The 12,129-nt window shown below is 38.3% G+C and overlaps 1 protein-coding gene across 7 annotated transcripts in view; it reads left to right on the top strand.

Moving 5' to 3' along the window:
- VPS54 (VPS54 subunit of GARP complex) overlaps positions 1-12,129 on the top strand; it is a 98,462-nt gene that overhangs the window by 73,181 nt on the left and 13,152 nt on the right. For 5 of the 7 annotated variants that reach the window (XM_032352250.1, XM_032352249.1, XM_032352251.1 and 2 more), the window contains 3 exons: positions 51-138; positions 902-1,023; positions 1,123-1,203. In XM_032352250.1, the coding sequence (XP_032208141.1) occupies positions 51-138; positions 902-1,023; positions 1,123-1,203 (291 nt within the window). Of the gene's footprint in view, positions 1-50; positions 139-901; positions 1,024-1,122; positions 1,204-1,454; positions 2,587-12,129 lie in introns of those variants that run through there. The other 2 variants (XM_032352255.1, XR_004287792.1) reach the window with 2 other exon arrangements.

Genomic DNA, 12,129 nt, shown 5'->3' with positions numbered 1-12,129 from the left:
GAATAATTTTTAATAAATTGTTGGGCTTTTTTTTCTCCTTCCTTTGTTAGTACTTCAATTCAAGAAGTTGCCAGTTAGTTCTTGGAGCTGGTGCACTGCAAGTTGTTGGACTAAAAACAATAACTACAAAAAATTTGGGTATGGTTTCTTGCTTTTAATTCACATGCTGAGATTTTACAGTGAGGTCACCATCTTCATTGTGTTTTTATTATACCTGATGTTCTTATGACTCTAATTAAAGGCTCTAAAAGTAGCAAATGTGCTTCATCTTCTATGTATTAACATAACTGAAAAAATTAACTTCTGGGGAAATGTTAGGAAGAATTTCGACTCTAACAAGTACAAGTTATTTGGAAGTTGCACCACTATAGAAAATGTTAAGATGTAGTAAGTATGAGGTGCTTTGAGGTGAAAGGAATCTGAATATCAGAAGAGAATCAGTTTTCCCCTTAGCTTCCTCATGTCAGTAATACCAACAACTTGAGTTCATTGGGAAAAGCAGTATGTTTGCTACCATTATTCAGTACCAAATAATTAAAAAAAATTTTTTTTTATTTCTTTGAGAGAGAGCGCTGAAGCAGGAAGGGGCAGAGAGGGAGAGAGAAAGAATCTGAAGCAGACTCTGCACTGAGCACGGAGCCCAATGTGGGCTCAACCACGACCATGAGATCATGACCTGAGCCAAAACCAGGAGTCAGACGCCCAACTGATTGAGATAGCCAGGCGCTCCCCAAATCATTTTCTTAACCGAAGTGAAATAATGTTGCTTTCTGCTGTGTGCTCTTCATTGATGAAATAAACTGTAGGAAACTAATTGACATTTTTTGTTTAATTTGATATTTAAACTCAACTAATACTGTTTTTTGTTTCTCCCTGATATATTCACTTCCTGGATCTTCAGCTCTTTCTTCACGTTGTTTGCAGTTAATTGTGCACTACATTCCTGTGATCAGGGCTCATTTTGAAGCTCGACTGCAACCTAAGCAGTATAGCATGCTTAGGCATTTTGATCATATCACTAAGGTACTTTGTCTTAGATTTTCTACTGGAGTTTCATAATTGCTAAGTATTTTTTAGATGTGTCCCAGGGACTTTAAAATACAGTGTTCTTTCTCTTTACAGGACTACCATGACCACATTGCTGAAATATCAGCCAAGCTTGTAGCGATAATGGATAGCTTATTTGACAAGTTATTATCTAAGGTAAATGATTTATGGAAATTATTAGGCATTGTTTAAAGGCATTGTGCCTTTTCGCAGTTGTCTAACCAGTCACATTCATCAGGGTTTAGAAAAACTCAATAATATGTTCAGATTGCCCAAATAATGGATAATCATATCCTAAGGGGGCTGGAAGGGGACAGGAGGGAGATTATTTTAAGAATGAAAGAAACCCTATGCAGAAGTAATTTTATATGAGCTGCACTGACAAATATGTGCCTTCATCAAACTAGGTTTTTGTCTGAAAGTCTTCCAGAGACAAAATTGAGAGAAAAAAGATCAAAATAGAAAAAAAAAAGTAAATAAATTATCTGTGGTAAGGTATGTTCTTTATTTTCCAGACTGCAATGGCAGAGTCTGAGGTGCTCTATTATTTCCCTCATAGATAATCAGTTTTAGTATCTGTTTCCTGTTTGTTTTCTATTCTGAATGGGTCATTAAAAGAAGCAATGGTTTCCAGTGAATCCTCTATTACACTGGAGGGTAACTTTAGAAAAATAAAACTTTATCAGACCTAGTCACTTTTGCTCCATCCCCTACTCTTTTCATTCCCTAAGTACAACACTTATCTTAGGAAGAAAGCAGAAATTTCAAAACCTGGCAGTTTGAAGGTTTATTTAGTTTATTTGTGCATGCTTGAGAGTGTATTTAGGGTAATCATCAACCCAGGCACTTCGGTATGCTTTTCTGCTGCTTGCATTCTTCAGGATTCTGAGATGGCAGGAGCAACAAGCATGTGAAAATCATAAAATTGCAAGGTGAAGCAGTGCCCATTCACAGAGATTAGGTGTGGGCTTGTATCTTTGAAGATGACAGTGAGGAAAGAGTCCTTGGAAAATAAGATTGCATTTGTTTAATCATTCTCAAATGTTTTGGTCACAGGACCTCTTTATACTTAAAAATAATTGCAGATGCCAAAGAACTTTTATTCATGCAAATTTTACCTATCAGTAAGTACCATATTAGAAATTAAAACTAAGAAAAATTTAAAACACAAGAATACACAAACACATGGCTGTCAGAACAATGACATTGTTGAAAGTCATTGAAAAATCTCCATTCTTTAAACATGAAGGAATGAGTGTGAAGAAGTAATAGTTTATTAGTATTATGAAAATGGTTTTTACTTAACAGATTCCCACAAAGAGTCTCTGACTCCCAGGTGTCCCCACACAACACTTTGAGAATGTTGGTGTAGTTCATACATAACATAGATATTTTATGCTTTTAAGAAGCTTAAGGAATTTATATTTGTATGCAACATACCTATATTATGCTGTACCTGTTAACTTAGTTTCCAGTTTTCTATGGAGAAAAGTGATTGTTTAGGAATTCTCTATTTTTTTTCATTAACATAAATGTATTATTAGCCCCATGGGTACAGGTCTGTGAATTGTCAGGTTTATACACTTCACAGCACTCACCATAGCACATACCCTCCTAAATGTCCATAATCCAACTGGTCTCACCCTATCCCCCTCCCCCCAGCAACCCTCAGTTTGTTTCCTGAGAATAAGAGTCTCTTACGGTTTCTCTCTCTCTCCCGATCCCATCTTGTTTCATTTATTCTTTTCCTACCCCCCCAAACTCCCCATGTTGCTTCTCGACTTCCTCATATCAGGGAGATCGATCATATGATAGTTGTCTTTCTCGGATTGACTTATTTCGCTAAGCATAATACCCTCTAGTTCCATTCACTTCATCGCAAATGGCAAGATTTCATTTCATTTGATGGCTGCGTAGTATTCCATTATATATATATATATATATATATATAACCTCTTCTTTATCGATTCATCTGTTGATGGACATCTAGGTTCTTTTCATAGTTTGGCTATTGCGGACATTGCTGCTATAAACATTCGGGTGCACGTGCCCCTTCTGATCACTACATTTATATCTTTAGGGTAAATACCCAGTAGTGTAATTACTGGGTCGTAGGGTAGCTCTGTTTTCAACTTTTTGAGGAACCTCCATGCTGTTTTCCAGAGTGGTTGCACCAGCTTGCATTCCCACCAACAGTGTAGGAAGGTTCCCCTTTCTCCACATCCTCACCAGCACCTGTCATTTCCTGACTTGTTAATTTAATTTTATTTTTTTAAGATTTATTTATTTGACAGACAGAGATCACAAGTAGGCAGAGAGGCAGGCAGAGAGAGAAGAAGGAAGCAGGCTCCCCGCTGAGCAGAGAGCCTGATGTAGGGCTCAATCCCAGGATCCTGGGATCATGAACTGAGCCAAAGGCAGAGGCTTTAACCCACTGAACCACCCTGGCGCCCCTAACTTGTTAATTTGACTGGTGTGAGGTGCCAAGTGATGTGGAGGAATTTTACATGTGTCTCTTGGCCATCTGGATGTCTTTTTGGCAGAAATGTCTGTTCATGCCCTCTGCCCATTTCTTGATTGGATTATTTGTTCTTTGGGTATTGAGTTTGATAAGTTCTTTTTTTTTTTTTTTCTTTCCTATTTTTTTTTTAAATTTTTTATTTTTTATAAACATATATTTTTATCCCCAGGGGTACAGGTCTGTGAATCGCCAGGTTTACACACTTCACAGCAGTCACCAAAGCACATACCCTCCCCAATGTCCATAACCCCACCCCCCCCTTCTCCCAACCTCCCTCCCCCCAGCAACCCTCAGTTTGTTTTGTGAGATTAAGAGTCACTTATGGTTTGTCTCCCTCCCAATCCCATCTTGTTTCATTGATTCTTCTCCTACCCACTTAAGCCCCCATCTTGCATTACCACTTCCTCATATCAGGGAGATCATATGATAGTTGTCTTTCCCCGCTTGACTTATTTCGCTAAGCATGATACGCTCTAGTTCCATCCATGTTGTTGCAAATGGCAAGATTTCATTTCTTTTGATGGCTGCATAGTATTCCGTTGTGTATATATACCACATCTTCTTTTTTTTTTTTTTTTAAAGATTTTATTTATTTATTTGTCAGAGAGAGAGGGAGAGAGAGCAAGCACAGGCAGACAGAATGGCAGGCAGAGGCAGAGGGAGAAGCAGGCTCCCCGCCGAGCAAGGAGCCCGATGTGGGACTCGATCCCAGGATGCTGGGATCATGACCCAAGCTGAAGGCAGCTGCTTAACCAACTGAGCCACCCAGGCGTCCCTATACCACATCTTCTTTATCCATTCATCTGTTGATGGACATCTAGGTTCTTTCCATAGTTTGGCTATTGTGGACATTGCTGCAATAAACATTCGGGTGCACGTGCCCCTTTGGATCACTACGTTTGTATCTTTAGGGTAAATACCCAGTAGTGCAATTGCTGGGTCATAGGGCGAGTTTGATAAGTTCTTTATAGATTTTGGATACTAGCCCTTTATCTGATATGTCATTTGCAAATACCTTCTCCCATTCTGTCAGTTGTCTTTTGGTTTTGTTAACTGTTTCCTTTGCTGTGCAAAAGCTTTTGATCTTGATGAAGTCCCAATAGTTCATTTTTGCCCGTGCTTCTTTGCCTTTGGTGATGTTCCCAGGAAGAAGTTGTTGTGGCTGAGTTCGAAGAGGTTGCTGCCTGTGTTCTCCTGAAGGATTTTGATGGATTCCTTTCTCACATTGAGGTTCTTCATCGATTTTGAGTCTGTTCTCATGTGTGGTGTAAGGAAACGGTCCAGTTTCATTTTTCTGCATATGGCTGTCCAATTTTCCGAACACCATTTGTTGAAGAGACTCTTTATTCCATTGGACATTCTTTCCTGCTGTGTCAAAGATTAGTTGACCATAGAGTTGAGGGTCTATTTATGGGCTCTCTATTCTTCCATTGATCTGTGTGCCTGTTTCTGTGCCAGTACCATACTGTCTTGATGATGACAGCTTTGTAATAGAGTTTGAAGCCTGGAATTGTGATGCCACCAACTTTGGCTTTCTTTTTCAGCATTCCTCTGGCTATTTAAGGTCTTTTCTGGTTCCATATAAATTTTAGGATTATTTGTTCCATTTCCTTGAAATAAATGGGTGGGATTTTGATAGGGATTGCATTAAATGTGTATGCTTTAGGTAGCATACACATATTCACAGTATTTGCTCTTCCAGTCCATGAGCATGGAACATTTTTCCATTTCTTTGTGTCTTCCTCAATTTCTTTCATGAGTTCTTTATAGTTTTCTGAGTACAGATTCTTTGCCTCTTTGGTTAGGTTTATTCCTAGGTATCTTACAGTTTTGGGTACAATTGTAAATGGGATTGACTCCTTAATTTCTCTTTCTTCTGTCTTGTTATTGGTGTATAGAAATGCAGTTGATTTCTGTGCATTGACACTTTACTGAATTCCTGTACAAGTTGCAGCAGATTTGGAGTGGAGTCTTTTGGGTTTCCCACATATAGTATCGTATCATCTGCAAAGAGTGATAGTTTGACTTCTTCTTTGCCGATTTGGATGCCTTTAATTTCTTTTTGTTGTCTGATTGCTAAGTCTAGGACTTCTAGTACTGTGTTGAATACCAGTGGTGATAATGGACATCCCTGCCATGTTCCTGACATTATGGAGAATCTCTCAGTTTTTCTCCATTGAGAATGATATTTGCGGTAGGTTTTTCATAGATGGCTTTGATGATATTAAGGTATGTATTCCTACACTTCGCAGAGTTTTGATCCGGAAAAGATGCTGCACTTTGTCGAATGCTTTTTCAGCATCTATTGAGAGTATCATATGGTTCTTGTTCTTTCTTTTATTAATGTATTTTATCACATTGATTGATTTGTGGATATTGAACCAACCTTGCAGCCCTGGAATAAATCCCCACCTGGTTGTGGTGAATAATCCTTTTAATATACTGTTGGACCCTATTGGCTAGTATTTTGGTGAGAATTTTTGCATCTGTGTTCATCAAGGATATTGGTCTGTATTTCTCTTTTTTGATGGGATCCTTGTCTGGTTTTGGAATCAAGGTGATGCTGGCCTCATAAAATGAGTTTGGAAGTTTTCCTTCCATTTCTATTTTTGGAACAGTTTCAGGAGAATAGGAATTAATTCTTCTTTAAATGTTTGGTAGAATTCCCCTGGGAAGCCGTCTGGCCCTGTGCTCTTGTTTATTGGGAGATTTTTGATGACTACTTCAATCACCTTACTGGTTATGGGTCTGTTTAGGTTTCTGTTTCTTCCTGGTTCACTTGTGGTAGTTTATATGTCTCTAGGAATGCATCCATTTCTTCCAGATTGTCAAATTTTCTGGTGTATAGTTGCTCATAATATATTCTTATAATTGTTTGTATTTCTTTGGTGTTGGTTGTCATCTCTCCTCTTTCCTTCATGATTTTATTTATTTGGGTCCTTTCTCTTTTTTTTTTTGATAAGTCTGGCCAGGGGTTTATCAATCTTATTAATTATTTCAAAGAACCAGCTCCTAGTTTCATTGATTTGTTCTGTTGTTTTGTTGATTTCTATTTCATTGATTTCTACTCTGATCTTTATTATTTCTCTTCTGCTGCTGGGTTTAGGCTTTATTTGCTGTTCTTTCTCCCTCTCCTTTAAGTGTAGGGTTAGGTTGTGTACTTGAGACTTTCTTGTTTCTTGAGAAAGGCTTGTACTGCTATATATTTTCCTCTCAGGACTGCCTTTGCTGTGTCCCACAGATTTTGAACAGTTGTGTTTTCATTATCATTTGTTTCCATGAATTTTTAAAATTCTTCTTTAATTTCCTGGTTGACCCATTCGTTTTTAAGAAGGATGCTCTTTAGTTTCCACGTATTTGGATTCTTTCCAAATTTCCTCCTGTGATTGAGTTCTCGCTTCAGAGCACTGTGGTCTGAAAATATGCAAGGAATGATCCCAATCTTTTGATACCGGTTGAGACCTGATTTAGGACCCGGGATGTGATCTGTTCTGGAGAATGTTCCTGTGCACTAGAGAAGAATGTGTATTCTGTTGCTTTGGGATGGAGTGTTCTGTATATATCTGTGATGTCCATCTTGTCCAGTGTGTCATTTAAGGCCTTTATTTCCTTGTTGATCTTTTGCTTGGATGATCTGTCCATTTCAGTGAGGGGAGTGTTAAAGTCCCCTACTATTATTATATTATTGTCAATGTGTTTCTTTGATTTTATTAAATGGTTTATGTAGTTGGCTGCTCCCATGTTAGGGGCATAGATATTTAAAATTGTTAGATCTTCTTGTTGGACAGACCCTTTGAGTATGATATACTGTCCTTCCTCATCTCTTATTATAGTTTTTGGCTTAAAATCTAATTGATCCTGATACAAGGATTGCCACCCCAGCTTTCTTTTGATGTCCATTAGCCTAGTAAATTGTTTTCCACCCCCTCACTTTAAATCTGGAGGTGTCTTTGGGTCTAAAACGAGTTTCTTGTAGACAGCATATTGATTTTTTTTTTTTAATCCATTCTGATACCCTGTGTCTTTAGATTGGGGCATTTAGCTCATTAACATTCAGGGTAATTATTGAGAGATACGAATTTAGTGCCATTGTATTGCCTGTAAGGTGACTGTTACTGTATATTGTCTCTGTTCCTTTCTGATCTACTACTTTTAGGGTCTCTCTTTGCTTAGAGGACCCCTTTCAATATTTCCTGTAGAACTGGTTTGGTGTTTACCAATTCTTTTAGTTTTTGTTTGTCCTGGAAGTTTTTTATCTCTCCTTCTATTTTCAGTGATAGCCTAGCTGGATATAGTATTCTTGGCTGCATGTTTTTCTCGTTTAGTGCTCTGAATATATCATGCCAGCCCTTTTTGGCCTGCCAGGTCTCTGTGGATAAGTCTGTTGCCAATCTACTATTTTTGCCATTGTATGTTACAGACTTCTTTTCCTGGGCTGCTTTCAGGATTTTCTCTTTGTTGCCAAGACTTGTAACATTTACTATTAGGTGACAGGGTGTGGACCTATTCTTACTGATTTTGAGCGGGGTTCTCTGTGCCTCCTGAATTTTGATGCTTGTTCTCTTTGCCATATTATGAAAATTCTTTACAATAATTCTCTCCAGTTTACCTTCTTCTCCCCCTCTCTTTCTTCTTCTTCTGGAATCCCAATTGTTCTAATGTTGTTTTGTCTTAATGGTATCACTTTTCTCTCGAATTCTCCCTCGTGGTCCAGTAATTGTTTGTCTCTCTTTTGTTCAGCTTCTTTATTCTCTGTCATTTGGTCTTCTGTATCACTAATTCTTTCTTCTGCCTCATTTATCCTAGTAGTAAGAGCCTTCATTTTTGATTGCACCTCATTAATAGCTTTTTTTATTTCAACTTGGTTAGATTTTAGTTCTTTTATTTTTCCAGAAAGGGCTTTTATTTTTCCAGACAGGGTTTCTCTAATATCTTCCATGCATTTTCAAGCCTGGCTAGCACCTTGAGAATTGTCATTCTGAACTCTAGATCTGACATATTACCTATGTTCATATTGATTAGGTCCCTGGCCTTTGGTACTGCATCTTGTTCTTTTTTCTGTGGTGAGTTTTTCCGCCTTGTCATTTTATCCTGATAAGAATATATGAAGGAGCGAATAAAATAGAAAAGGGTGGCAAAGACCCCAATAAAATGTGCTTTAACCAAATCAGAGGAGACCCCAAATCATGGGCAGAAGAAAGAGGGTAAAAACAGGTTCAGAAAAATAAAAATAAAAAATTTTAAAGAGAAAAAGAAAATAAAGAAAAAATATAAAAAGAAAAAAATATATATATATATTAGATTGGTGAATAGAATAGGTTCACCCACTTAATTTTGGGAGTATTTTGGTCTCTTAGAAGAAGCTACCTCCTAAAATTTTAAAGAATGAAAAACATATATAAGCGTAAATATGATGAAGGGATGGAATATGACTGTAAAGATAAAAAAAAATTTTAATTTCTAAAAAAGGAGTTGATAAGATTGTTGATAAGTTGATAAGATATGAAGGTGATAAGAGAAAATAAAGTGGAGAGAATTTGCTCAGGCTGTAGACTAGAATAAAACCCTGTGCTAGATTTTTGGCATATTTTGATCTATTAGAAGAAGTTGTATCCCATATTTTTTTAGAAAAAAAAAAACCCTATGTGTATATAAAAAATAAAGTTAGATACCATGAAGGATAAAACGTTATTATAATAATGAAGGTTCAAAAAAATTTTTTTGAAAGATATTAAGATAAACTAGTTAAAAAATGTTAAAGGAAGAAAGGGTAAAAGTTAAAAAAAATTTAGAAGATAAAAATAAAATTTAAAAAAATTTAATTAACTTTGCAAGACTAAAGAATCATAGGGAGAAAGCCATGAATTCCATGCTTTGCTTTCTCCTCCTCTGGAATTCCGCTGTTTTCCTTGGTAAGTGAACTTGTTCGTTGCTGGATTTCATGCTATACAGGGGCCTGTTGTGATGATTTTCAAGTGTTTTTGCCTGAGGCGGAATTGCACTACCCTTACCAGGGGCCAGGCTAAGTAATCCGCTCGGGTTCGCTTTTGGGATCTTTTGTTCCCTGAAGGCTTTTCCGTAGTTCTGGAGGATGGGAATGAAAATGGCGGCCTTCCAGTCTCCGGCCCAGAGGAGCCGAGAGATGGGGCCCCACTCCTCAGTGCACCCTCCGAGAAAAGCGCTTAATCACTCCTGTCTCCCTGGCCTCTGGCTGCGCTCTGAGCTCACCCAGCCCGTGACCAAGCGTCTTTGTCTCTGGCACACAGCCCTGCCTGGAGTCTCCGAACCCCGCAGATCTCTGAGCTCTTCCAGGGGAGTCTCCCTGAACTTGTTGGGTCCCCCCTCAGAGAGCAGTGACCTGTGCTATGGATCACGATAAGGTAACTCCGAGTTGAGAGTTCACTCCTCAGCTCCGTCTCTATAGCCGGCTTCCCTACTCTAATACCTGTGAGCTCTGCGACTCTCAGACACCCCCAGTCCTTCTGTGACCCCCATGGCACCTGAGACCACCCTGTCCCCGCGTGGGCTTCACCCCTGTTTAGCCTCTGGAGTGATGTCCCTCAGTGGAGCAGACTTTTAAAAGTTTTGGTTTTGTGCTCCATTGCTCCGCCACTTGCCTGGAGCCTGCCCCTCCCGCCGCGGTCTATCTTCCTTTCGCTTTGGATTCACTTCTCCACCGGTCAGACCTTTTAGAAAGTGGTCAACTGTCTGCTTCTAGAATCGCTGCTCCTCTTCTCTTTGATCTCCCGTTGGATTTGTAGATGTTTGGAATGGTTTGATAAGCTATCTACCTGATCTGCTACCTGATGTCATCTCAGCCTGTTACTTCTCTGCCATCTTGACCCCTCCCGCAGGAATTCTCTATTTTTATGGTTGCCAAGTACAAACTAAATTCAAAAGCAGTACTGTTACCCCAGTTTTCCTTTTTGATACATGGCCGCCTTCTGTCTACCAGAAGTTAATAAATAATACACCGTGACTACTCTAAAGGAGTTTACCATCTATTACACGAGGGGAGATGGTTGGGGGATGAGTTAAATGGTTTATGGGGATTAAGGAAGGCACTTGTGATCAGCCACAGGTATCGTATGTAAGTGATGAATCACTAAATTCTACACCTGAAACTAATATTAGACTGTATGTTAACTAATTGCATTCAAATAAAGATTCGGAGAAAATTGATGAGCTAATTTTTAAGGAAGAAGTTTACCAGGGCGCCTGAGTGGCTCAGTCAGTTAAGCGTCTGCCTTCAGCGCAGTCATGGTCCTGGAATTGAATCCCGCATCAGGGAGCCTGCTTCTCCCTTTCCTATGAGAGCCTGCTTCTCTGCCTACCTATGCTCTCTATCTCTCTGTCAAATAAATAAATAAAATCTTTAAAAAAAGAGAGAGAGAAAGAAAAGTTTATTATCCAACAAGGCAGAGGGCTGTAAATACCTGATAGTGTCAAATAAGGTAAATGTTAAATAGTGAAATTAGTAATAAGCTCTGGAGTATAATGAAGCAAAACCAAAAAAGTGCCAGTACTCAAATCCATGATTTATTCTGTGGGTTTTTTTTGTTGTTGTTGTTGGTTGGTTGGTTGGTTTACCAAGAATTAGGACTGTGGCTTGAGTTTCTCCTGTGACGATTTTATTTATTTATTTACTTATTAATCTATTGGTAAAGAAAAAGAATTATTTAATGAGCTTTCCATGTATTTATCACCTTTATGTAACAGTCACATTTTGCTTTTTTGCTAAAATATTTTTTTATTTTTTTAAGATTTATTTATCTTAGAGAGCACTACCAGGGTGGGTGGAGAACAGAAGGAGAGAATCTCAAGCAGACTTCCTGCTGTACACAGAGCTGGATATGCAGGGCTTGATCTCACAACCCTAAATCATGACCTCAGCCAAAATCAGGAGTTGGGTGCCTAGCCTACTGAGCCACCTTGTTGCCCCATAAAATATTTTATAATAAATGTGAGGCATATGATATTTCAGCCCTGAATAAGTCAGTTATGTATGTCTAAAACTCCCTGCCCTAGTTGCTTTTATGGGTTACCCAGGAGTTTAGCTCTGTTTTTAATTCATCCCAGGATAGCAGACAGTGTTTGGTTTGGGTTAAACCTCTTAATTTTAGCTTTTTATTTTCTTACCTGAAAATTTAATTTGGAGAAAGAAGGATAACACAGTAATATAGGCTGATTCTAAAAAGCTAGTAAGTGATGGTACCATTGCTTGGATAGAATGAAACATAAACATCTAATTATACTGGCTAAACTAATGTCCCAGCTGTCATTTATTCCTGTATTCATTCTTTCATTCATTCATTCAGGAAATTAAATTGTGTTAGGTAACTGAGATACATAAGGTGAAGAAGTCTTCACTATTGTCCCTCAAATAGTAAACTATCTAATAAGAAAAGTATATCAATAATTATACCAGAAGGTAGAATATGGAAAGAGCCGAAATAAGGAATCTCTTTTGTGCTATTAGAGCTTTTAATGCTTTGGAAGAGCTGGTTGCCAGCTGAGGAGGGAGATCTGGGAACACTTTATGGATGAAGCATGCATGTTAA

The sequence above is a fragment of the Mustela erminea genome, chromosome 7 (assembly GCF_009829155.1).
Source record: "Mustela erminea isolate mMusErm1 chromosome 7, mMusErm1.Pri, whole genome shotgun sequence".
NCBI classification, from domain to species: domain Eukaryota; kingdom Metazoa; phylum Chordata; class Mammalia; order Carnivora; family Mustelidae; genus Mustela; species Mustela erminea.
This window is presented reverse-complemented; position numbering and strand designations above follow the sequence as displayed.